The sequence below is a fragment of the Gastrolobium bilobum genome, unplaced genomic scaffold, assembly GCF_033153095.1.
Source record: "Gastrolobium bilobum isolate Gb01-03AN ecotype WA unplaced genomic scaffold, APGP_CSIRO_Gbil_v1 utg7242, whole genome shotgun sequence".
Taxonomy (NCBI): domain Eukaryota; kingdom Viridiplantae; phylum Streptophyta; class Magnoliopsida; order Fabales; family Fabaceae; genus Gastrolobium; species Gastrolobium bilobum.
Genome location: NW_026898428.1, coordinates 261270 through 288613, shown reverse-complemented (window position 1 = coordinate 288613; position 27344 = coordinate 261270). Strand labels below are relative to the sequence as shown.

Genomic DNA, 27344 nt, shown 5'->3' with positions numbered 1-27344 from the left:
GAATCAATAGGAGTATTGTTCTGACATTAGTTGTAGGAAAATTCTAGCCTTAAATAATCTCCAACTTCAAGATGTTATTCAGTTTCGTTTTGACCAACCGGTAGGGCTCAAACTTTTCATCAATTACGTTAAGCAAATAAAGAGAGAATCCTTTATGCAGCACTCATATTGAATCCACTATGCATGCTCTTTAGAGATTGTGAGCTGGTTCGCGAGCTTTGGCTGAGGTTGATTTCACCAATGGAAACACATTAGTTTTTCAATAAAAATGACAGTGAATGGGTGCAGTTTAACTTATATTGGGATGGAGAAAGCGCTAATGGATTAAAATGGGACTCTCTATTTATGATAAATTGCTGGTAATTGTGGAATTGATGAAATGACATTACTCATGGAGGGAATCCGAGCAACAAGCATCACTCCAAGAAGCACATTCTCGGTTTAGTGCTCAACAACAATAAGGCTTTTGCATCACAGGCTCCTAACTAAGGTCAGGTAACTAAACACGATCGAGGCATGGATCACATGGCACACTAGGGTGGGTTAAGGTGAACACGATGGCGCAGCAAAGGGCAACCCAGGTCTGGAATCTGTGGAGGGATTTGCAGAGGTGATCAAGGCCAACGGATTGCAGCCTATGCGTGGAGAACAAGAACATGCAATGCTTATCATGCTGAATTATGGGACATCTTAAAGGGTCTTTAATTTGTTTGGACAAAAGGATACAAAGTGATCATAGAAAGTGGCTCAGCTATAGCTGTCACTACACTTACCTCTAAGAGTAAGTTTGCCTGAAAGTCCAATACGGTCACTCGAATTCAGGCTTGCCTAGCTAAATCCATGGAATGTCTAGCTAAACCTATGGAATAATGAGTTCTGCCCTCTCCATATACTAAAAAAGAAGAAGAAGTTCATTTACTAATATCATCACATGGCAATTTTTTTTATTTTAATATTTTTATTAATAAATATTTTTTTATTATATCTTTCTTGAATTTTAAATTTTTTAATCTTTCAAATTTTCATTTTTTGAAATAGAAATTTAAGTGTATTTATTTTTTAATAAATTTAAAAAGAAACATACATTTCCATGAAAGATATATAAAAAAAAATATCAAAACAACATAGATTTATTAAAAATGACACAAAATTGTGTCATTTTGATAAATACTTTTCCCTTCAAAAAACATGTAATACGCTTTATATCAATAATAGAAGTATAAAATGAGTTAATTTTTTAAAAATATAATATAATATTAAATAAATAAATATTTTAGTTGATTTATGATGTCTTTAATAAATTTATTAAAATGTAATTAAGTAGAAATTAAAAGTTCTTTTATTAAAAAATAAAAAATAATAATGATAATTATTTTTTATATCCTAAAATAATTTAATTAACATGTCAAAATAAAAACAATGTGTTTTAATTTAAATTATATATGTAAAATCAGAAAAGTATTTTTGATTAATTCCGAGGCACCCACCGCTCAATTGAATCTTGAACAATCTGTAGAAAAATAGTCATTTTTTGTTTTCAAGTTTTTTAACAATCTTGAACCGCAAATGAACAATCTTGAACAGTATGATTATCATTTGTTGAATAAATTATTCTTCTTCAAAAAACTCAGGAATCTTCATATACAGACAAAAAGGGGAGGGGAGGGGTTATTAATATTTGTTAATGAAGTAAAAGGTGAGAGTTTGAGAATTAAAGAACGAACGAAGGTTTAGCAAAAATTGTCAAAAAATAAGAATAAGGTTTGAGGAAGTTTCAGGCTAAGAATGTTTCTTACCGCCAAAACTATAAAACCGAAAACCGCGACGCTGCTCACTCCTCTTTCTTCTCTCGTTTATGCCACTCACTAGTCGCTACCATAACCCTCCCTTCCAAGCAGGAGAAAATCTCTCTCTCTCTCTCTCTCTCTCTCTCTCTCTCTCTCTCTCTCTCTAGTGTACCCTTGCCGCCATGCCTTCTCTTTCTCTCTCTGATGCTGATGCCACTCCCAAAGATAAGAAGGAAAAGAAAAACAAGAAGGCCAAGAACCCATCACTTATTGAACCCGAAGTATCCATTATTAGCAAGAAAAGCTCCAAACTTGGAAGCAATCTGAACTCCCCCGATCCCGACGAAGATGGGGTGTCGGGGAAGAAGAAAAAGAAGAAGAAGCGTAAGGCTTCAGATTTAGAGGTGATGATGACCGCCGATGGGGATGAAGAGAATAGTTCTGAGCTGGTTGAGCCCGAAGGTTCAAGAGAGGAGGATAACAAGAAGAAGAAAAAGAAGAAGGAGAAGAAAAAGGCCAAGTTAGAGGAATCTTTGTTGATGGAAGAGGTTGAGAAGAAGGAGGATCCCAATGCCGTTTCGAAATTCAGGATATCGGAGCCGTTGAGGGAGAAGTTGAAGGAAAAGGGAATTGAATCGCTGTTTCCCATTCAGGCTATGACTTTCAATACCATTCTTGATGGTTCTGATTTGGTTGGTCGGGCTCGCACTGGTCAGGTCTCTATCTATTCTTACTATTCCTTTCCTTCTTCTTTTTTTGTGTCTATCATCATTGAAGATGCATTGTTTTCTAGTGTTGAATCTGAATTGTCTTTTTAATCAACGGGTGTGGTGCAATGCTTGTCTTTTGTGACCTGAGGAATTGTATTTGGAAATGCATAATTAGTCTTTCATTAGACAAGTGTGATTATGGCTGCATAATTAGTTTTGTAATTGCTGTATCCTGCAGCTAACAGTTTAAAGAAAATAAAAATAAAAAATGGATGTATACTATGCTGCTTTTGACTGATCTGAAGGCTTTTTTTTATTCCAATTGTCTGCTTTGGGGGAAATGCAGGGTAAAACTCTGGCCTTCGTGTTGCCCATACTAGAGTCTTTAACAAATGGCCCTGCAAAAGCATCAAGAAAAACTGGCTATGGGAGGCCTCCTAGCGTTCTTGTTCTTTTACCTACTAGGGAATTGGCTTGTCAGGTATAATATGCATGAGCTGGTTCCGGGAGTATTTTCCCTTGTAATTGTAGGGTTTATTTTATTCTTCCCTTTATGTGTATTATTTTTACCGTGGAGTCTTGTGTATTAGGTGCATGCTGATTTTGAAGTTTATGGTGGGGCAATGGGATTGACTTCTTGTTGTTTATATGGTGGAGCTCCATATCAAGGTCAAGAAGTTAAGCTTAAAAGAGGCGTTGATATTGTTATTGGCACTCCAGGCCGCATAAAGGTAATTACAGTAATACTAATTTATTGCATGTAGCTGCTATTTTATTTCTTGGTATGAGTATTAATTGTAAAGGTAGATTGGCAGAGGCTTTACTTTTTGTGTTTAAGACAATATTTAATGATTTTCATGTTGCATATATTGGTGCAGGATCATTTAGAGAGGGAAAATATTGACCTGAGCCAACTAAAGTTTCGTGTCCTTGATGAAGCAGATGAGATGCTGAGGATGGGTTTTGTTGAAGATGTTGAACTGATTCTAAGTATGTGTGGTGCATTTTTTTTTTTTAGTGCATGGGATGCTTTTAAGTGTCAATTTTTGCATCAATTATGTGTTCAACTCATTGTGAACTATTTACTCCTTACCTTCTCAACTATTGATCTTGTTTTAGTTAATTCTAGTTTAGTGTCTGGTTAGAGTTGAGAATGATTTGGAAGGTTGTCATCTTTTTGTAAAAATACATCTTCATGTTAGAGTTCACTTTATTTGACTCTTGAATTAAAGTGGACAGTGTTCTTTATGCTTCCTTAGCACATCCCCTGCTGTTATTGTTCACATGCTCAATTTATTTATTTGCTTTATACCTTTGACTATGCTTTCTCAATATAGCACTGAGTTAGTGGCAGCTCTATTTTCTTTTCCGCAAGTTTTCTGATTCTGATAAATTGAGAAATATTGCAATTTGATAATACTAAATTTTTGTCAAACGGTAAGATTGTTTCAAACTGTTTCTTCACATTTTCTAGAGCATGATGCTTTGCAATTGGGATTACCCAAGGTTTTGTGTTCATGCAGTATGTTGGATGATAAGATGTTTTCAGTATCACAATGGTCTCTTATTTGATCTTTGCAGGTAAAGTAGAAAATGTTAGTAAAGTTCAGACACTTCTTTTCAGTGCTACTTTGCCAGATTGGGTTAAACATGTATGCTTCTATGTAATAATTTCTTGTTTAGGCTGACTAGATGTTTTATTTATGGTCTTTAACCTTATATGATTTCTATTCTCGCTAGATTGCTGCACAATTTCTGAAGACAGATAAGAAAACTGCTGACCTTGTTGGAAATACAAAAATGAAGGCCAGCACCAATGTTAGGCATATTGTTCTTCCCTGTACTAGTTCTGCCAGGTCCCAGCTTATTCCAGACGTTATTTGTTGCTATAGCAGGTGACTTTTATTATTCAATTTGTGATTTGTATTCACATATGATATCTATTTAGAGTCCATTGAGTTTTAATCTTCATTGTTTGATGCATGGTTCTGTTTCAGTGGAGGCCGCACTATTATATTTACTGAGACAAAGGAATCCGCTTCTCAGCTTTCAGAGTTGTTGCCTGGAGCAAGAGCTCTCCATGGTGACATACAGCAGGCACAACGTGAGGTGAGCTTTTACATGAATTTTTGTGTAGTAACTGTCTTGTGATCCATTACTTGAAATTTTGATATTCTTATGGACTGATGTGTTTTCTTTCTCACAATTTGTTTTAATTATAGTGTGTGCCATTTTTGCTTCTTTTTGTTTCCTGTCCCTTGCAGGTTACATTGTCTGGCTTCAGGTCTGGGAAGTTCATGACATTAGTTGCCACAAATGTGGCTGCTCGAGGTTTGGATATTAATGATGTTCAGTTAATTATCCAGGTATTTTTTATGCATATACATACAACAAACTGGATTGGATCATTCTTATGTTAGACACAACCTGGTATGCTGATATTTGTATTTGAATTAGTGTGAACCCCCACGGGATGTAGAAGCCTATATCCATCGCTCTGGGCGCACAGGAAGAGCAGGTATCTATGGGAATTTTCCATTGGTTTACAATGGCATTGTCATATTGAGGTTACACCTGGGTTTGGTTTTTTATTTTCAGGTAATACTGGAGTTGCTGTTATGCTTTATGATCCAAGAAAGTCAACTATATCTAGAATAGAAAGAGAATCGGGTGTAAAATTTGAACATGTATCTGCCCCTCAGCCCGATGATATAGCCAAAGCTCTTGGTGGGGAAGCTGCTGAAATGATTACCCAAGTGTCTGATAGGTATGCTATGCTTGTTATTTGCTACTAGTGTTTAATGCTGTCTTTTGCAGTTAATAAATGTCATAAATGCAGTGTGGTTCCTGCATTCAAGTCTGCTGCTGAGGAGCTATTGAACAACTCTGGTTTATCAGTCGTTGAATTACTTGCAAAGGCTCTTGCCAAGGCTGTTGTGAGTCAATGTTCTTCAACATTTTCTCTATTTGTTTTTTTTTCCTTACATTTTTTTAATATGTCAAATCCTTCATCTTTAATTATTTTTTCTAAGCTGGAAAAGTTTTGGCTTATCATGTAATGTGCAGGGTTATACTGAGATAAAGAAAAGATCACTTCTCACTTCCATGGAGAACTATGTTACATTACTTCTTGAGATTGGGAAACCTATCTTCACTCCATCGTGAGAACTTTACAATAAACCATGATTACAAATTATGGCATTTACATATTGTTTTGAATCAATATCTAGAAAGTAGAAACTTAAGAAATCAGGCATTCAAATTAATGCAGATGAGGATTATTTTTCATCAGTTTATAACTATGATAACACAAGAAACACAAACAATCTGATTATCTGAATAAGTTAATTTTTTGGTGTAGACAGATTTTTTGGTGTAAACAGAGTTACTAACTCACCACAGATGAACATAACTTGAATGAATATTTTCAACTTGTTCTTTCATTGGCTATTGTTAGTTTTGCGTATGGAGTCTTGAGGAGATTTTTGTCTGAAGAAAAGGTTGAGGCTGTGAAAGGTCTTACCCTCACTGCAGATGGAAATGGTGTTGTTTTTGATGTGCCAGCTGAAGATTTAGATACTTATCTTGCTGGTATAATTCTACTTAACTGTTGATTTGGAATTTTGAGCACATTTAAAAAGAAAATTTCTTTTAAATATGAAAACGGAAGGGACGGAGAGAAATGTGATTTTGAACACATTTAAATTCTACATAACATTTAATTTGGAATTTTGAGCACATTTTTTTTTTTTTTTTGGGTACATGAATTGTGAGCACATTTAAATTATTATCTTTCAAGCTTTAACTATTGTCAATAGTATGGTCTACATTTCTACGTATAGCTATTTTAGATTTAATCATATCTGTCCTTCAGGTCAGGAAAATGCCTCGAATGTAAGTTTAGAGCTGTTAAAAGCATTGCCACGTTTGCAACAAAAAGATCAATCAAGAGGAGCCAGATTTGGTGACGGTGGTGGGTTTGGTAATAGAAGTGGGGGGAACAGGTTTTCAGGGGGAAGAGGTGGTGGCAGGAATGGTAGATTTTCAAATGATAGGCTTTCCAATGGTGGTGGGAGAGGTCGTGGCAACTGGGGTGGAAAGAGGTGGTGAAGCTGATAAATAGGGAGTTGAGTGTGTTCACTTTGTTCAATGTGGAGATGACTGACTACATTACTTGTGTTGTGCCTGAAGAATATTTTGATGTTTGGCTCATATGCTGTGTGTTTGGCACATTAGCTCAAATGGGTTCAATATAACGTTAGGGTATAATAGGTCTCCTTTTTCGTTTTATTGCTTTCTTATTGATAACGCTTTCATTTTTTTTTATTTTTTTTCGACTGGAAAGTGTAACGTTAGATTTTTATATGTACGACAATGGCAAAAAAAGGAAACAGAGATTTTTTTTCTATATAGAACTGACTCAAAGTTTTATGTATTTTGATAGTAGTATGCTTTTTTCTTGTCTTTTTAACAACGGGGCAAATCCCAATTAGCTTGTAGGTTTATCTTCAACTGCTTTGTATTTCAAGTCAATACTTTAAGGGCATGTTTGCTGTATAGTATATGATATAATCTGATAGTATAAGACCTGATTGAATTTTAATACTATCCAGCATTTGACACGGTATTATATAAAATAATATCTTGTATAAGATAATATCATCTAGTATTTGGTAATGCAGTGTATCATACTATATTGGATAAAAATAAATATTTTTAATAAAAATATCCTTTAATAAAGAATTTATATAATTCTTCAAAAAATGTCATATGATTAATTTTTATAAAAATTTATTAACCAGTGTGTCAAACATAAATTTTTATAAAAATAAAAATATTCAATATTTTAAAAATTAATATATTGTAAAATTAATTTCTATTTTAATATATTAATATTAAAATAATATATTAATTCTTGAGAATTACACTGGTCAACGATGTTAATACACCAACCTCTTATCAGGCCTTATCCCTGCCCCTTAGGCCGAATTAAGTTATATGTCGTTTTGATGTATTAAGAGATCGTGCTGTATAAACTTATACTATACGATTGTCATACCAAACAACTGAAAAATGACATAACGTGTAGTATAAGTTTATACTATCAGACCTTATACGTCACGCCAAAACATGCCTTAATTATCACTGGCAAAAAAAACATTTATGGAGGAAAAAAATAAAAATATTCTCAATAAATCTACGATATCATGTAAAAAAGATGTAACCGTAGTAGGAGCAAAAGGCATTGTTCACTGTCATCATAATCTAAATTAAGTCACCAAATGGGTTGGTTCAAATAATATATTTTGATTTCGCTTATTATGTAAGGTATTTGGTTCAAGTTCTTATGCATACAAAAAATTTATTTTGAGAGAGTTAGTTTCACCTTAATGTGAATATATGATTCATCCAAAAAAAATAAATCTAAACTAACTCTCCAAAAGAACACTGTGACTTGAAATTTCATCTAACATTCTATAAGTTCTATTTAATTTTTATTTATTTTTTTGGTTACAAAGTTCTATTTTATTTACAAGATTTTGTGTAAGTGACATACTTCCTCCTTCCAGATAATTGGCTTATTTTCTAACTATCGGTGTTGTCGGGGTTCTATTATTTGTGGCTCCCTGTTTCTTCTCTGAATATTTCCAATTGGATAGAAGTTATTGTCATAAATAATTAAAAAATTGCCATAAATAAATAAAACAAAATCATCTTTTTTTATAACTTATCTTTAATAGCAGTTTACCAAATCACCTTTGTTTATGAATTTTTATTGAAATTGGAATTTTTTTTTTCCCAATAGCTCAATGTCATATATGCATTTTTCTTTGTATCCAGTATTCTGTTAATCACAAAGTTCAGCTTTCCCTAGCAATGAAGTTCACAGATTTGCTCTTTGCTCTGAAACCTCTCTTTCCAATACTAATAGCTGTAATTTTATCTGCTTTTATTATCAAAATCCATGGGGGTAGATTTTCTGACAGGAAAAGAAGATATCACCCAGTTGCTGGCACTGTCTTGCACCAACTCTTCAACTTTCATAGGCTGCTTGACTACATGACCAACCTTACCAGCCATAGGAAAACTTACAGGTTGCTTAGCTTCATCAGAAGTGAGGTTTACACTGCAGACCCTGTTAATATTGAGCATATCCTGGTCACAAACTTTGGAAACTATGGCAAGGTACTACATGAATTAATGATCTACCTTTCTTCAATTGCTATCTCATAAGCTGTAAATTCTGTAGTAGAAATCCAAGGTTTGGTTGCAGAAATTGTTTAAATGTTCATGTCTGTTGAATCCATTAGTTGTTTTATTTGTGTTAGAGTTGTAGGTTCAAGCATACTTGTGAATAGCCCCGCTTTAGTGCGCTATAGCGGAGTTGCTTTGCGGTATAGCTGTCGGCCGCCACAGATCGCGCTGCGACAGTCAGTCGAAGTGTAGCGGATGTAGCGGCCGCTATTGCGGCTGAATCGCGACGCTATTGTGCCGCTACAGTAGTTTCTGCAAAAGTGTTTTTGTCGTAGATATATATAAGTATATTTAAGACTCCTCCTCCTTCGTCCGTTGCAGGGTTGGTATCACCACAGTGTCTTGACAGATCTTCTAGGAGATGGCATTTTCACAGTGGATGGAGAGAAGTGGCGACATCAGAGGAAGGCAGCAAGCTATCAATTCTCAACCAAGCTATTAAGAGAATTCAGCAGTTCAGTGTTCAAATCCAATGCAGTAAAACTTGCAGGGATAATTTCTGAAGCTGCAATCTCAAACAATATTATTGAGCTGCAGGTAAGAAGATGTTATTTAGTGAAATACAGAAAATTCATCTGTTCCTTCATAATCACAATCTTGGTCTCATCTGCATATTGCTTATTGGTAGGATCTGTTCATGAAATCAGCTCTAGATTCTGTATTCAAGGTTGTCCTTGGTGTAGAACTAGACACCATGTGTGGAACCTATAAAGAAGGCACACAGTTCTCAAATGCTTTTGATGAAGCAAGTGCTGCTATCATGTTTCGGTATTTTAACTTTCTCTGGAGGTTACAACGGTTCCTGAACATTGGATCGGAAGCAGTACTTAGTAAAAGTCTAAGAGTGATTGATGAATATGTGAATAAACTAATCAGAAGCAAGATTGAGCAAGCCCAAAAGCTACAAGATAATTCTCCTGTGCGCACAATTACTAAAATTATTGCTTACTGTTCTTAATTGTGTAGAATTAGTACTAATTAAATTGGAAACTTTTATATTTTACAGGGGATGAAAGGAGACATTTTGTCAAGGTTTATAGAATTGAAAGAGACAGATCCAAAGTATCTTAAAGACATTATCTTGAGTTTTATAATTGCAGGGAAAGATACAACAGCAATTACTCTTTCTTGGTTCCTATACCAACTCTGCAAGCATCCTCATGTGCAGGAGAAGATTGCACAAGAAATAAGGGAGGCAACAAGAGTAGCAGATGGATCAACAGTTGATGAACTTGCAGCTAGTGTAACTGAAGAAAACCTTGAAAAGATGCAGTATCTGCATGCAGCTTTGACAGAAACACTCAGGCTCCACCCAGCAGTTCCAGTGGTAATATATAAATTTACATTAACATAGATTGAAATATATGCATCAGTTTTGTGATGAGTGTTTGATTCTCTAACCAATTTTATGTTGTTGTTATAGGAAGGAAAGTTTTGTTTTTCAGATGACACGTGGCCAGATGGATTTAGTGTCAAGAAAGGTGATCTTGTGTCATTCCTACCATATGTAATGGGAAGGATGAAATTCTTGTGGGGTGAAGATGCTGAAAAATTCAGGCCTCAGAGATGGCTTGATGAAAATGGAATTTTCCAAAAAGAAAGTCCTTTTAAGTTCACAGCTTTCCAGGTAGGAAACATTTTTGTTTTTGTTTATGCATGTAACCAAAATAAACCAGGTAAGTCAACAACAATTTCATTCCAGTACATTTTGTTTTCTATATCTTTATAGTACTTAAAGTCTCAATCTAATGTTGTGTAACACAGGCGGGTCCAAGAATTTGCCTGGGAAAGGAGTTTGCATACAGACAGATGAAGATGTTTTCTGCAATCCTTTTAGGTAGCCACAGCTTCAAACTGGCAGAGCAAAATAAATCTGTAAAATACAAAACCTCACTCACTCTACAAATTGATGGTGGCCTTCATGTCTATGCTTCTCAGAGAGGGAAATAATGGTCTTACAAAGACATACCCTTGCCTAGAATATATGGATAGCGCATGACTTCAAAATAGATTAGTAATATAAACTTAATTCATGCGTCTAATTATGTCAAAATTGATAAGAATTTATTTTGGAGCAGTCATACTTTCTAATAATTCTATATTGCTTCGAACATTATTAGTTTTTTTTTTTTTTTAATAACGTTATATAGATACCTGTTATATATGTAAATTTTTAATTCTGCAAGAGAACATTGGTAGTTTTCTTTTTAAGAAAATAAAAGAAAAGAAAAAATATGGACTACTATAGGACTATTAACTATTTGGAAATTTTATATTTCTATATCAATTATTATCTAATGAATGTGAAAATTTCTTATATCATGAACTATACTCAATTATCAAGTTTTAGTTGCTATACTATCTAATGTGTATGGATTATATGGTGAATTTTCACAGTTTGATTTATAATAAACGTTTGAAATATTAAATGATAAATTATTAAGTGATTTAGAAAAGAGCAATAAATGAGGCTAAGATGGAATAGAATGATGAGCCCATGATGACATTTTTTTTAAAGGTTTTATGAATATAACGTTGGATGATATTTTTTGTGTCATGTCATTTATATATATATATATATATATATATATATATATATATATATATATATTGTGGGTCCCACTATAGAATAAAAGAAAAAAATCAGAGTGGGTCACATACCTATTTGTGTAGGAAAAAGAAATTATATCATGTAACATGACACTTCTTTTCTCTTTTTTTAATAGTATTAAAATAATACGTTTAGATTTTGAGAAAAATATTAAAGCGATTTCGTTATGTCTTAGACACATAAACATTGTGAGTTTCACTATATAGAATAAGAGAAAAAATTGAAGTGAATCTCATACCTTTTTGAATATGTAAGAAAAAGAATTATATATATAATATGACACGTCTATTTCTTTTTTCTTTTTTCTTTTTTCTTTTTTCTTTTTTTGGTAGTATTTGTATTTCTTTTTTTAACGGTGTTAAAACAATACGTTGAAAAATATTATATATATAAAGCGATTTTCTTATATTAACTTGTATTCGATTATAAGGGCCCGTGGAGTTATGGATTGGGCTATTTGTTCCTTCAGCCTACTTCCACACTGGGATGCACTTTCCATCATATTTCTAGGACTTTTTTTTCATTTTGTCTCGGACTCGATCCCTCTCTTGTGCAGCATCTGTTCTTTTATGATAAAGAGTTAAGTGTTAACACGATTGATCAAAAGTTGAGAAGGACATAATATTGAGAGAAAACAAAAATGAAAACTAGAAAATGCCTTGCCAAAAAAAAATTAAATTGAGGAGGAAATAAAAAAGATATAATTATAAAATTAACAAAATTTAAAAAATTATGAGAATTGGTTATAAGTTTGGAAAATTCTCACTTAAATTTAGTACATTCAACCTAAGTATAATAGGTAGGTAATTCATTAATATATAATCGATAAATTATTTTTATGTGAAAATCTTGAGAATTCAAACATTCAGACGAACGAGCGTATCTCGACAAAGCAAAAGAAGTTCTTGAGTGTTCACCCACAAAAAGAATTCTACGGCACAAGTTAACATGAGTAAAGGTTTATTTGATAAGATGATACAAAGCAACATATGCACACATGTGAATACTCAAATTTTAATTTAGTTTATCATTAAGATAAAGCAATGAAAACATTGGATGGAGAGATTATAGTAAGTAAATTTATTTATTTTTGTTCTCCACTAAAGAACAAGATTTCATTATTTTTTACATGATAGGCTACAATTATGCTCCATTTCTCAAATGTAGCACACTTCAGGTCACAGTAAACCTTGAGTGCCAGAAAGGATCAAAATGGAGACCAACAGAAGAAATAAGAGGCACTACTTTTGCCTTAGTGATTCTAATCCTCACAACATGGGCATGGACCACATCCCCATCAAGCCTGTGAAGTCGCTTGTAACCCACTGTTGTCCCTTGGATGATCAGTTTACCATCAACATAGATTTCATGTTGTTCGATCCTTTGACCAAGTCCAATTGCTTCTTGTATTCTAATCACATTGAATCTTAAAGTACTCCCATCCTTGCTCCAAATTTCAATCCAATGGTCCTTTTCATCAGCATCTTCCCTTGGGGCCCAGTATGACCACAAGTGGTCACTATCTAGCATGTTTTCTGGTCCAAAACCTCCCCCATTTCCCCCTCTTTGGCTACTAACTTTAACATAACAACCTTCAGCCAGATTCTGATGAAAAATTGTGTTAACTGCACTTCTTAATTCTTTCAATACATGAGCATCAGTATCAGATATAAGGCCAATTGTATTAGGAGGTACATTGAGAAGTAACACACAATTTCTCCCTACGGAATTGTAATAAATATCAAGTAGCTCACTTAGCTTTTTTGGCGATTCTGACTTATGCCAAAACCAACCCTTTCGAATTGAAACATCACATTCTGCTGGTAGCCAATCTGTCCCTCTCCGATCACCAGTGTTCAGATACCTGCATGGTGATAACCAAGTCTCCATGCTGGTTAAATCAACCCATCAAGTAACTCTTTAAGCATAAGAAAAAATTGTAATTCTCCATGATATAATGGAACTGATAATTGGTTTGGAACTTTGAGAGATTTGATTCCGGTTCCACTAATTTTTTTGTTAGTTTCATGCACAAGTTGAGTGTCATTAAAAAATGATTTCATGTTCAAAAATATTAAAATAAAATGATTTCAGCATTATGACAACCAAGACCCCATTATTCTTGCTTTGGCTGGTTGAGTTAATTAGTACCCACTTTTGATAGAGACAGGAAAGTTCACAAAAGAATGCTGTTTCTTTACTTTTTCTTTTCTGGGGGAAAGCATGCACTTTTTGACTAATGAAGTCAAGCCAGCACTCAAACTTCAACTTTCCTACCTTATCATTTCTAGATCACTAGAGAGTTCAGTGCAACAAGTAATGTGAAAATGTGACACCTTTTTTCGTGTGCTTTGCTTAAAAGCAGAACTTACTCCTTGATAGTTGAATTTCCAATTGATAGAGAGGTTCGATTAATGGTAGACCAACATGTGTCCGCTGCATATCCTTTTTCATCTCCCACCCATCTAACATCTGGACCAGCATCAGAGAAGATGTTGATGGAACTCTGCAACTCCTTCACCATAGAAAACCAATCTGAAAAGTAGTAGGACACATTTTTTGTCTTGGGATCCTTTGCTCCATCAAACCAAATTTCTCTAACATTTTGATATCTAAAAAATGCACAAGATAAGGTTAAGGCAATTACATCAAACAAAGTAACTAACAAAGCAATTACAAAACAAAAAATAGAAACTGAACAAAATGGGAACTCACTTATTGAGCAGCTCTTGAAGTTGAGCCAAGTAGTATTCATTGTAAAGCAAATCATGGCCATATCTAGGCTCATGTCTATCCCATGGTGAAAGATAGATCCCTACATCTATGCCTTTATCAGTAGCTGCATTCACAAACTCTTGAACAACATCACCTTTACCACCTTTCCAGGGGCTCCCAATGACAGAATGTTTAGTGTACTTAGAAGGCCAGAGGCAAAACCCATCATGGTGTTTTGCAGTTAATATCATCAATGAAATTCCTGCATCTGCTGCCACAGTGGCCCACTGGGTGGTGTTGAGCCCTGTGGGATTGAATATTGCTGGGTTTTCACGGCCATTGCCCCATTCTTTGTCAGTGAATGTGTTAACACCAAAATGGAGGAACATTATGATCTCCCTCTGTTGCCATTTCAACTGGGAATATGTTGGGAGTGGGAGAATTGGCAGTGGGGGTGTTGCTACTTGCTCACGCCCAGAAATGCATAATCTGACTAGTTGGAATAGCAATGAAATTAAGAAAGAAGAGCACCGCAGCCTACCCATGATGCTAGCTAGCTCTTGATTGTGCTTCTACTTGTTCTCTCTCTCTCTCTCTATTTGTTTATATATACATATATACTCGTGTAGAGGAAATGGAAACGGTGTTTGGTTTGGTTTTTTTTGTTGATGGAGAGTAGAGGCAGGACCAGGATTTCAAAAGGGAGCAAAAGTACACGAGAATTAAAGATAACACTCGGATTTGCATTTTGTTCTGTTGTTACTTTTTCGTCATCGCTATACCATAGATGAGCTCCAATCATTCACGGGTTGATTTTTGTTTTCCCCAAGAGGTAAAGGTCTGCTTCTATACGTAGCTTTTGTTTTCTTATGTAAATTCGAAAGTTGTCGTTGACATTAAATTAGTGCTTGAAACTATTTACTGAACATATGGTTGTTGTGTTATCACTAGGTTCCATCATAAAAATGTTTTTGTCAGAGATACACAAAATTATTAATGTAGTTTTTGGGGGCAAAACAATCATACTAACAATATTTTAGAAATGTATTTCCAACTGAAAGTATTTTTGAAATGTATAATCAAACTAAGGCAATCAAACACGTCAAAATATATGACGAGAATTTGGTCATCACTCCCGTCATGGTAGTTGACTCGTATGCCACTTGTGCCACACATACTAATGAACCCGAACCTGCCACCTTGGTTAACGGTATTGGTCTGACATAGTGAGGTCCCGCCACATAAAGTGACAAGATTTGTGTGAGCTTATTTCCAACGTATAGGTCTCACTAGTAAAATTGACGAGAATAAAAGAATTTATCCCCTTCCTCTTTCTAAGTTATTTTACTATCACAACACGCATCAGGTCTGCTCTCAACTTCAACTCCAACTCGGGCAATTCATTTCAACTAGGACAATATTTGGCTATAAAAATATTTGCTTTTTTTTTTTTTTTGACCAACATTAACAACTGATTCTGAGGGATTATCCACTCCTAATCCTCAAAGGCTTACTATGGCATGTTAACTTTAATACAACAAATCCTTATCACAAAAAGCATAGCGACATAAATATCAGGTAACATACAAGCAATTAATGTTTCATTACAATTACTTAATTATAGATATTGAACATGTCAATTATATTATGCAAGATGAATGGACCCAATATCGAGATTGGAAACTCAGATACATGTGTCTTCATATGTCTCACTTAAATAAGGTGATTTTTGACCTTTACAATTTTATTTTTGAAAAAAAAAATATATTATATCTACTTATTTTTTGTATTTATTGTATTTTTTCTCATACCGCTCGATTACTATTGTAATTTATTTTATTTTATTTCTCTTCTCTCCTTATTAATTAAGATTATGATCTATTTATATGTAAGTAGGGAAATAAAATAGGCTTGAAAAAAAGATAAATATAGTATTTTATCTTTTTATTCTTTAATATTTTTTATTTTTATATTTAATAAAGAAAAAATTCATTGAAAAATAGAAAGAGAGAAGGCAGAAAACAAAGACAGCAGATTATATATTGGGAAATAGAAGTATAATGTTGTAGGAAAGTTGTTAGGTTATGTTGTAGAGATAGAGATTGTGGGACCCACACTTGTTTTGTTTTTTGAAAACAAGTGTGGGTCCCACAATCCCTATCTCTACAATACAACCTAACAATTTTCCTACAACATTATTCTTCTTTTTCCTTTATATATTATACTCAAAGAACAAAGGCATGAACAATCCTGTTTACTACAAGAAAGGCATGGACAATGTTGTGTTTATGGACGGTCTTGTGCCTTAGTTTAGTTATACATTTCAAAAATATTTTGAGTTGGAGATACATTTTTTAAATATTGCTAGTATGGTCGTTTTGCAAGTTTTTGAGTTGAAATGATTATTTACATAGTATCAGAGTATCGGTGTCCTATGTTCGATTCTCGTCGTCTCCCATTTTCTTTGTGAAATTTTTTAGTATAAATAGGTTGAGCCTGATACATCATTCATCTTTCAAGTTCAATGGATTCTCTTCTTAAGAAGCGTATTAGAGATATATAAAACTATTAATGTAACATCACCCAACAACTTAAATTTTTAGGTTGAAATGATTTTTTTACAGTTTTATCTTCTCACTAAAACAGAGCAAGAAATTGTTGAAACACATTGCAAGAATCCACGAAATCCGATTTGGATGAAACCAAGTTGGATCATCATATTCTAGGATTCCCACTCCACACGGGGCTTTACGCAAAAACTCACTATGCGTGCAAGTACTAATTACGTCCCACGTTAATATTAATATCATCTTTATTTCAAATTATTTGAGATAGGTATTAGATGAATCCAAATGAAAAACATGAAAAAAAAATTAAAAATGTAAATAACACTTGAAATTAAAAATAATTATTAAAAATTTAAAAAGAAAAAGAAATTTTTTTTATACATAGAAGTAATGACATAAAGCAAAGAAAAAGAAAAGAGAGAGATAAAGATAAATAAGAAATAAGAGAGATAAAGAATGAAAAATAAAGAAAAAAGACAAATAAATAAATAAACAAAATAAAAAAATGGAGAGGAAAAAATAAGAAAAAAAAGGGAGATATTGGGGAAAAGAAACTAAAAAGAGATTATTGCATATGAAAAAAAGGGATCTAACCCTCAACAATTTATTAATTTTCCTTCCATCTATCCCAAGACACACGGCTAGCCAATTTATATCTCATTCCATTAAGTTTTGTTTTACTTCCAAATAAGTTTTGATTGACGTATTCCTCTTGTTGTCAAGCTCTCAGTAACAATTTTTTATTCTTACCAAGTATTTAGGAATCTTCACATTATGTGTTCAAATCACCTAAATTTTTATTTTCTCATCTTTTCAACCACCAATATTATTTCAATATCTTCACTTCTTATATTATTAATCTTTGTATGACCACTTATCCACTTTAATATCCTCATTTTACTTATTCTCATTTTATGCTCATATTGGTGTGTATTTGTCAACATTCAGTTTTATATAATATTGCAGGTCTTCTTATTAGTCTATACATGAATTATTCATATTTATGTTTTTGAAAAAGTTTATGATAAATTTATATATATAACGGGAAAAAATACGAAGCACAAATTTATTTTGTATAGAGTTGATAAATATTTTTTATAACTATATAGTTATTGATTTGAGAATTTTTTTCACACTGTAATGGCAACTTAGTAAAAGTTATGTGTAAGTGTAGAATAATGCATAAAATAACATTTGTTTCATATGAAAAACCCATTGGCAACTTGGACCCTGGAGGAAACGAGGAGGCATATAGTGCCGAGCTGGTCGCTTAAATGCCCGTCTGGTTATAAATATAGATGGGCCTACCAAGAGTCCAAGCCTTTAATATTAAAATTTTAATATATACTTAACTGTTAAATCTTCATAGCCTAAGAAATTAAAATATACGAAGTTATATTTTTTATATTATTATTGCTATTATTATTATGATTATATAACAAGGATAACTTATACGAATGTAATTCTAAGAACGTGTATACCCGATGTCAATTTATTCATAATTAATTACTGTAATTTATTAAGATTTAATAACTAATTAATTAATATAACTCAATACATTGTAAATGAAGTTGCAATTTTTTTTATACACGTATAAGTTGATATTTCTCCTTATTTCTCGTCCACTGACTGTTTGTATTTAACTCCACTATCATCGTTACCATTACTATTTACTACGATGTAAATTCAAACAAATAAAAGAGAGTCTCCCCATCTAAAAATGCTGTGTTGCTGTTATCAAAAAAAAAAAAAAAAAATGCTGTGTTCCTACATAAAACTTCTGCCATGTGGAACAAATGTAAATGCGTTGCTTTGACCAAGGATCTTAAAAATTGTTAATGGTTGTTGTTCGTGACTAGGTTCTTTCTAAAATAACGAAGGTGAAGAATGATAAAAGATTTGTGACCATGGACGTTTCCACTTTTTCAGCTTCATATAGCATTAAAGAAAATCATTGCAAGTAAAACCCTATAACAGAGCAATCACTATGTGTACCTAGGTCCCCGACAGAAAACCTCGGTCTATATCCTATTCCGTAACTCAAACTTAAGAATTTGAAAACTTAAATAGAACCTTATATGCAATTAATTAATGCAATTACGAATGGAGGCAACATTACTATTGCATGAGATTTGGTTTATTTTGAAGCTATAAAATACTGAATTGTTCGTGGATAACAATATCTTTAACCCAAATTAACTAGGATAGGTGGTTGATTAGCCTAAACGAACAGTATAAAAAATTAAGGGGCGAAATAAAATTAAAAAAATATAAATAATGTAACTCCCTAAAATAATAATAATAATTCAATCATAAATTATTATAAATAACACTCTAAAATATATAATTCATCATAAATTATTATAAATAACACTTTAAAAATCTTAATCCAATTATAAATAAATTGTTAACAAACCAAGTTCCAGGATATTCCACAATGAGAATATCTTATTTAATAATTACTAGATGAATAATATTATATTGTTCTAATATTAAATTTATCATTTTCATAATAATATATTTTTATATAAATAGAGGCTATAGGAGTCATTAGCCATTACTTCAAAATTAAGAGAGATCAATTAGGGTATTGGAAAATTTAGAGAAAACTCTACTAAAGGAGATAAAGAAAAAAAAAAAGAAAATAAATGAAGTGAGAAAACTTGATAATAAGAAAATATAAAAGTAAATATTAAGGGAGAAGTTATCTTCTTTTCTTTTAAAATATAAACATTATGGTTCTACCAAAAAAAAAAATATAAACATTATGGAAGTGTTGTTTTATTATCATGTTTTACTTTTCTTTTTCTTAATTCTCCTCCTAACCGTTCTCCATGAGACATCGCATTTCTATTTCTTGTATGTTATTTATTTTAATAATTTATAATTTTCGCAATTTATATTACAGGAATTCATATTACAAAAATTTACTTTTGGAAAAATCATACTTAATCAATTTATATTTCTATTATATATATTTCCACCCTCTAAAAATAAAATACAGAAATATATTTATTTATTAATTTATAATTTCGCAATTTATATTTCAGTAATTTATTTTTCTATAATTTATAATTATCATATATGTGTATAGTAACGTATAAGTGAATAATATCATATATGCGATAAATATTATACATGTATTATGTATATATTTAATTGATAACAATATTCAATTATCATTAGGGTTTAGGGTTTAATTGTTATCTTTACTAAGATAAATAACTAATTAAATGTGTATTTTCATATGTGGAGAACAGAGGCTAAAGTAGATGCTATGTGTGCCTAAGGCAAAAGTATTATCCAATAACTTCTACATTTTTATTTATTTGTGAAAATCTATACTACCTACCAAATTATATTTTGTCTGTAGTAGTTGTATTTTGTAAGGATAACTTAATACCCTATATTGGTTAGGTTGATTTCATGGTTTGTAACATGTACTTTTACATCGCAATAAAAGTCAATTTTAGTAAAACTTACATTCCCAGTTTTCTTTATAATATACATGTATAACTAGGCAAAAAATAATAATATATTATTATTTAAATAAAAAATTACGACAACATAGTAGTTTGAAACCAATTTATCTATTGCACTCAAACACGTCCAAAATGAGCAAGATCACTCCCGCTGAAAATGGGTAGGACCCCTGCAAGAACTAGCCCAAATAAGGCGAGACCAGTCTGGTCTAATTTGGGCGAGACCCAGCACCATTTAGTGGTGACACGTGGCACAAAAAGTCAATAATTTGACTATAAAACTTTAAAAGGCCATAATTTTTTACTGGGTGTCCAAATCAGGTACTTTTTTTTTTGATTTCATATAACATTTCGCGATCTACGCAATAAGAAAATGAACCTAAGCAATGCATAAGGACGTAAGTTTAAAATACGAAGGCACACAAATTTTTATATTAAAGAATTCAAAACACAGCTAAGTTGTTTATATATATATATATATATATATATATATATATATATATAGGTAGGATCATTTGACACCGGTGTCAAATTTTAAATTTGACACCTCATCTTATAGCCGTTAGATCAAAAAATATCAATGGAGTCACATGTTTACAAATCAGAGTCGTTGATATTTTTTGATCTAACGGCTATAAGATAAGGTGTCAAATTTAAAATTTGACACTGGTGTCAAAGAATCTTACCTCATATATATATATATATATATATATATTGCAATAGGAGAAGTTCCTTATTTCCTACAAAGACAGCAAACGGTGGGGACCAGCATTTTAAAAAGAAAACAATGCACAAAAATTAGGGCAATGATTGTCTTCAGCCACATGTGATAAGAGTTTTTTCCTACTGATACATGAAACTACGTGTCAAATTTATTTTTATTTTTTATTATTTTTTAAAAACAATGGTCCCACTATTTTGTTTCAACAGGAGATAAGGTTTTTATTTATGTAAAATAAAAAAAGTTTTCCCCCAAAAATTAATGAGTTTATAATAGGAGGTTGTTGTTCGCAAAATTCGAGAGGGAATTTCCCTTATCTTAATGGTTTTAAATTTCTTGATGGTTGTTGCTTTGTTTGGCCTTGTTTCTAGATTCTATGCATCCCTTGCGAATCGTACTTAAAGTTCTAGCATGCATGGAGAGTAAAAAGTTCATATAATTGTATAAGTAAAAAGGTTTAGATTTTATTACAAAAAAAAAAAAAAAAAAAAAGTTTAGATTTTGTCACTTTTCTCATGCCAATTCAACCTTGTGTTGACAATGGCATTGATATTAATTAATTCTCCCCTTGGTTTTATGAAGAAAAAGGACAAAAGTACGAGGACACCCCAAATAATTTGTGACTAAATCTTTTTCAATGAGATGTCATTGCTTAAATCTCGAAATGTTGTATGGAATAAAAAAATACTTGATTTGAATATTCGAGTCCAAAGTTATGGCCTTCCAAAATTTTACGATCAAATTATTGATTTTTTGTGTCACCTGTCAACACGTGAATGGTGTTGGGTCTCGCCCAAATTAGGCAAGACTGGTATCGTCTTATTTGGGCAAGTTCTTGTAAGGGGTCCCGCCCATTTTGGGCGGGAGTAGTCTTGCCTTATTTAGATGAGACTGAGTGCAATAAATTCGTAAATTGATTCCAAACTGCTATGTTTTCATAATTTGGTTATTTAAATATTAATATATTAATTTTTTTGTGGATAATAATATATTAATTTTTTTGCCTGTATAACTACAGTCCAAAGTACATAACTAACGTTCCTCGGTTAATATTTCATATAATATTAACAATAGAATAAAATAAAATAGAATAAAAATAAGAATTAACAATTTAAAAAAATAGAATAAAATAAATTGAAAATAAATATAAATAAAAGAAAAAAATACATAAGAAACAAAAGTAAAAATAAAAATAAAGGAAATAAAAAATAAATAAGAGGAAAAAAATAAACAAACAAACAAATGAATAAATAAGAGATGAAAAATAGAAAGGGAAAAAAAGTAAGAAATAAATGAAGTTATATGAGAAAATGACTAAAAATGGTATGATTCCGGAGCATAAAAAAATACAGGTCTAATTCTACATTTTTAATAGCTTTATTCAAATCCATTCTAAAACATAATATCCGTCAATTTATATCCCATTACATTAGTCTTATTTTACTATATTTTCATAAGTAAGTTTCGGTGAACTTCTTTCTTTCTGTCAAGTTATTGGTAATAAAATTTTGTTCTTAAAAAAGCATCTAAGGATTTTCATATTATGAGCTCAAACCAACTTAATTTATGTTCTCTCATCTTTTCAATCGCTAATACTATTTCTATATTTAATCGAATATTTTTATTTTTTATCTTATCCACGTAAGATCTTCATTTCAGTTACTTTTATTTTATGTTCAGGTTACTTTTGTGTTGGTCAACATTTAACTCATATAATATTACAGGCTTTATTATTATTATATGCATAAATTATTCAAGTATACGATTTAAAAAAAATTATGTATTGATTTGGTAATTATTTCACAGTATAATGGCACGAAAGTAAAAGTTCTGCATAAAATAATTTTTTCAAATGAAAAACTCATTGGTAACTTGGACCCTGGCCCCTTGGAGAAACGCGGAGGCATATATAGTACGAGTGGCGCAGGAGGTGAAGAATAATCACAAGTCCCAACCAGTGGTCAGCATCCCAAAAGCGTCCACAACTACACATGGTTGATACAGTCTTTTGTTCCAAGCCTGTCCATTTATACAAGTAATGCCTAGCTCCCAAATGCATGTTATCCAAAAAAATAAAAAAATGCCCAAATGCCCATGTCATACATTTCTTTTGTCTGTTCACTTTTTTTTATCATTAATGTAGATAATTTATCTATATTACATCTAAAATGATATTATTTTAAGGTAGAAACCAATATATTTTTGTAATTATAATTTATTTCAGGGTTATAATAGTCTTTTTCATTATAATTTTTTAATTTTTCAATCCGAAACGACGTCATTTTAATAACAAATGTAGATAACTTATCTACATTCACGGTAAAAACATTAAATCCTTCTTATATATATAGGTAGGAATGTAGGATCCTTTGACACCAGTGTCAAATTTGAAATTTGCCACCTCATCTGAGAGCCGTTAGATAAAACAAGATCAATAGTGTCACATGCTTACAAATCAGAGTCGTTGATATTATTTTATCTAACGGCTCTCAGATGAGGTGTCAAATTTCAAATTTGACACCGGTGTCAAATTTCAAATTTGACACCGGTGTCAAATGATCCAACCTTTTATATATATATATATATATATATATGTGTGTGTGTGTGTGTGTGGATTTATAATTCTTCTATTACAGCAAAATTATAAATCTCTTGCTACAGAGACAATTCATAAGTATGGATCACAGGCAATGGAAAGAGAAAATTCAACACAAGTGGGCCCATTGCTTTTTGTGTCTGCTGGAAAAACATCCATATGTTGTTACATAAGAGATATATTGTTGGGATATTCAAGTGTGATGAGTCCCACATTGGTTGGTAATGAGCTAAGTGAAGAGTATATAATTTGAAGGGACCCATGAACCCAATGCCTTAAGGTTTTGGGTTGAGACATGGTGTCATATCCACTTGCTACGGTTGGTGTAGCCTTAGCTCATTGGTGGTGGCCCCTGCCACGGGCTTCCCCCTGGACCCGCCTGACATTGGTATCAGAGCCAGGGTTGGGCTCGAGCTAGCCTGGTGGCTAGGAGGCGGGTCGAGTTTTTTGCGCTTCAGGTACTCGGTTGAGGGGGAGCATACCAATGGTGGGTTTCACACTTGAGGGGGAGATTGTTGGGATATTCAAGTGTGATGAGTCTCACATTGGTTAGTAATGAGCTAAGTGAAGAGTATATAATTGGAAGGGACCCATGAACCCAATGCCTTAAGGTTTTGGGTTGAGACATGGTGTCGGATCCACTTGCTACGATTGGTGTAGCCTTAGCTCATTGGTGGTGGCCCCCGCCACGGGCTTCCCCTTGGACCCGCCTGACATATATAACCCCCATATATATATATATATATATATATAGAAAAATCATACTCTCATGTTATATAAAATTGATCTTTGCACTCACATCGAAAAATATGCCTATCTTTTTTCTTTTTTAAAAATTAGTGAGCTTCACTTTATTTGTTTTTTAACATGAGAAATTTTTTCTTCTATTACATAAGAGAAGTAATCCCCCATATATAGATGGGCCAACCAAGAGTCCAACTCTTTAATATTAAAAAATGAACATATACTTAAAAGTTAAAGTCTTAATATTAACTATATAAATTTCATTAAGATTGGTCTAGTAGTGAATAATTTGGATAATTTGTATAGGATTATAGGTTCAAACCTCAGGTCATCATTGTATAAAAAAAAAACTCTCCAAAGTTATTTTTTATAATATATGTGTGTGTGTGTGTGTGAGAAAGATATTTTGACTCCAGAGTAAGACTTGTATGATTTTTGTCCATCTAACGGTTATAGTTTAGAAAGTTATATTAGTTAATTAATTAGTAATTACACTATAAATGACAACAATTGAATTCCATCCAACAATGATTGAGTTAAGTCTTACTCTGGAATTAAAAGAACCCTGTCATATATATATATATGGGAGAGATCATTTGACTCCAGTGTAAGATTTAAAAGTCTTACTCCTCATCTCAGCCCTTGATTTCCGTTCATCCAATGGTTATCATTTATTTGAAATTAATAATTAATTAATTGTTGTAACTTATTAAATTATAACCGTTGGATAAACAGAAATCAAAGGTTGGGATGAGGAGTAAGACTTTTAAATCTTACTCTGATCTATATATATATATATATATATATATATATATATATATATATATATATATATATATATATATATATAAAAGACAAATTTACACCCATTATGTCTGATGGGGATGTATTTATATTTAATGATAATAATTTATTAAAAATAATAAATTAATTGAAATATTGTAAAAAAAAGGTAACAAGGAGAAAAATAAACAATGGTAAAGTTAGTAACTAGGAAGGAATAACTATAAGAAAATATAGACATAAGAGAGAAAGGAAAGGAAATATCTTCTTCTTCTTTTTTGAAAATCACAGATATCTTCCATGGGAGGCAATCATGTTCGGGGTAGGTCCAGGATTAAGACTTTAAACTCCTCACAAAGATGGTACTGAGGAGGATTGAACATATGATCTCATCCAATGTTATTAAATCTGGCCCAGTTATTGACCCGGTCGAGGTACTCAGTCACTGGTTCAACCGCATGACCTGGTAAGTATATGTAAATCTATAATTTATATTAAAAAATTTATAAGCATACTCAAATATCTATAAAAAAGGTACCAATTCTAAATATTTTAATATGAAAAATAATAAATCACACATTATTATCCAACAAATGATCAAACAAACATATTTACCAAAAAAAAAGATCAAACAAACATATAATGCTTGTGATACTGGTGCTTCATGTTCAGTAAATGACATCTCTAGCTATAACTTGAATCAAAATTCATTGCATAGTGCATAACCAAGATAATATTAATGTTGTGAAATTTTATTTGTGAATTTAAAAGAAATTTATCCTTTATGATACTTTTTTTGAAAATTTTTTATGAACCGAGTCAGGTCACTGGTTATCCGATCGGGTCACCGATTTTCTCAAAAATCGGCCGGGTTGCACCAATTTTGTTACTTGACTGATCCAACATGAAAACCAAACCGGTTATATGGCCGGGTCGGGTCACCGATTTTCTCAAAAACCAGTCAGGTCGCACCGGTTTTGTTACTTGACCGATCCAACATGAAAACCAAACCACCATCACCTGCTCAGTTCTCATGCGCCAATTGAGCTACCATTATTTGGTGAAATATCTTCTCCTTGTGCTGTAGTATACCATGAAGCTTTGTATATGCGTCTATTTATAGGCTCACAAGACAAGATAAAGTTACATTAAGATAAATGACCAATTACTCTTCTTCAATGGTTATAATTGGGGATTAAATATCCAACGTCATATTTGGGGTTATGAACATCCAATAGTCATATTATCTATAACATATAACTCAATAAATTCCAGCAACTTGTTTTTTGTTATATCATTGATTAATTGACTAATTTGGTCAAACCGAACATGATTACAAGGCTGACAAAACTTTTCCTACCAAATTTTTAAGGTAGTTGTGTGCTCGGAACTCAAAATCACTGATTAAACTGAAACAATCTTTTACCAATTGATCCACATTCTCGATAGTATGAAATCAAGCAACTAGTGGCAAGTAGGTCAAATGCAAAATTTGCTATTTTTGGACACCTATAAGTTGATGTTTCTCGTTATTTATTATGTGTAAGCACTGTTGCAAAACCCGGCCCGACCCGGCCGGGTCGACCCGGAACTCGGTGAACCGGTCATCAGACCGGTTCGGGTTAAGCATTAGACCAGTCATGCATTGACCCGGTCAAACCCGGTCAAAATCCGGACAAACCCGGTGACCCGGTCGGGTCATGCATTTTTTTTAAAAAAAAAAAACCAAAACTGTTTCGTCTTATAAAAAAAATGTAATACTTATTTTAAATTTTTTTTGTAATTTTATTTGTTAGTATACTCTTTTACAATGACCTCTTAGTTTTCAACACTGAAGCAATTTGTGGAATAATAAATTAGAGAATGTGACATATGTCATTTTAATGTAGTTGAATTTGAAAAATATGAGTTCAATGTTATTGAGAGGTATGTTTATGGGGATTCTGAGTTGCAATTTAAATTGACATAGTAATAGCATGCACTTTTATTTATTTATGTTTCATATTTTTTAGCTTATTTAGTGAATCTTGTTTAATTCATTTTAGATATGAAGAATATAATTGAATTTATATGGTTCATATTTATATATATCTATATATATTCGGGTCAACCGGTCAGACCAGTAACCCACCGGTCCAACCAGTGACCCAGTACCTCGACCGGGTCGATGTCCGAGTAAGATTTAACAACACTGTGTGTAAGCCTTTCTGGACTGTTTACGGACTGTTTGTACTTAATTTCAAACAAATAAAAGACAACTCCATTTTTACCAAAAAAAGAAGAAGAAGAAGACAGACTCCCACATGTAATGTCATTTTAAAAAAATAAATAAATTTAAGACTGAAAATAATTATCAAAATAATATAGTAAAAA

General features: G+C 32.2%; 3 protein-coding genes across 3 annotated transcripts; 2 read left to right on the top strand and 1 right to left on the bottom strand.

Moving 5' to 3' along the window:
• Positions 1 to 1969: 1969 nt before the first annotated feature.
• On the top strand, positions 1970 to 6848 carry LOC133316239 (DEAD-box ATP-dependent RNA helicase 7-like). Its single transcript, XM_061517965.1, has 14 exons — positions 1970 to 2503; positions 2844 to 2978; positions 3088 to 3228; positions 3376 to 3487; positions 4079 to 4149; positions 4238 to 4392; positions 4495 to 4606; positions 4762 to 4863; positions 4955 to 5015; positions 5096 to 5264; positions 5337 to 5433; positions 5564 to 5658; positions 5955 to 6088; positions 6372 to 6848. Exons 1-14 carry the CDS (start codon positions 1970 to 1972, stop codon positions 6605 to 6607), a joined length of 2154 nt encoding a protein of 717 aa, XP_061373949.1. The 3' UTR covers positions 6608 to 6848.
• A 1444-nt stretch (positions 6849 to 8292) lies between these two features.
• Positions 8293 to 10905, top strand: LOC133316248 (cytochrome P450 704C1-like). Its single transcript, XM_061517975.1, has 6 exons — positions 8293 to 8683; positions 9074 to 9289; positions 9381 to 9671; positions 9759 to 10079; positions 10176 to 10379; positions 10517 to 10905. Exons 1-6 carry the CDS (start codon positions 8375 to 8377, stop codon positions 10700 to 10702), a joined length of 1527 nt encoding a protein of 508 aa, XP_061373959.1. The 5' UTR covers positions 8293 to 8374; the 3' UTR covers positions 10703 to 10905.
• Positions 10906 to 12502: 1597 nt separating this feature from the next.
• On the bottom strand, positions 12503 to 14623 carry LOC133316265 (alpha-L-fucosidase 1-like). The gene is made up of 3 exons (XM_061517995.1): positions 14079 to 14623; positions 13736 to 13975; positions 12503 to 13227 (listed from the first exon to the last, which is right to left on the bottom strand). The coding sequence occupies exons 1-3, from the start codon at positions 14621 to 14623 to the stop codon at positions 12537 to 12539; spliced, it is 1476 nt and encodes a 491-aa protein (XP_061373979.1). The 3' UTR covers positions 12503 to 12536.
• Positions 14624 to 27344: the final 12721 nt, after the last annotated feature.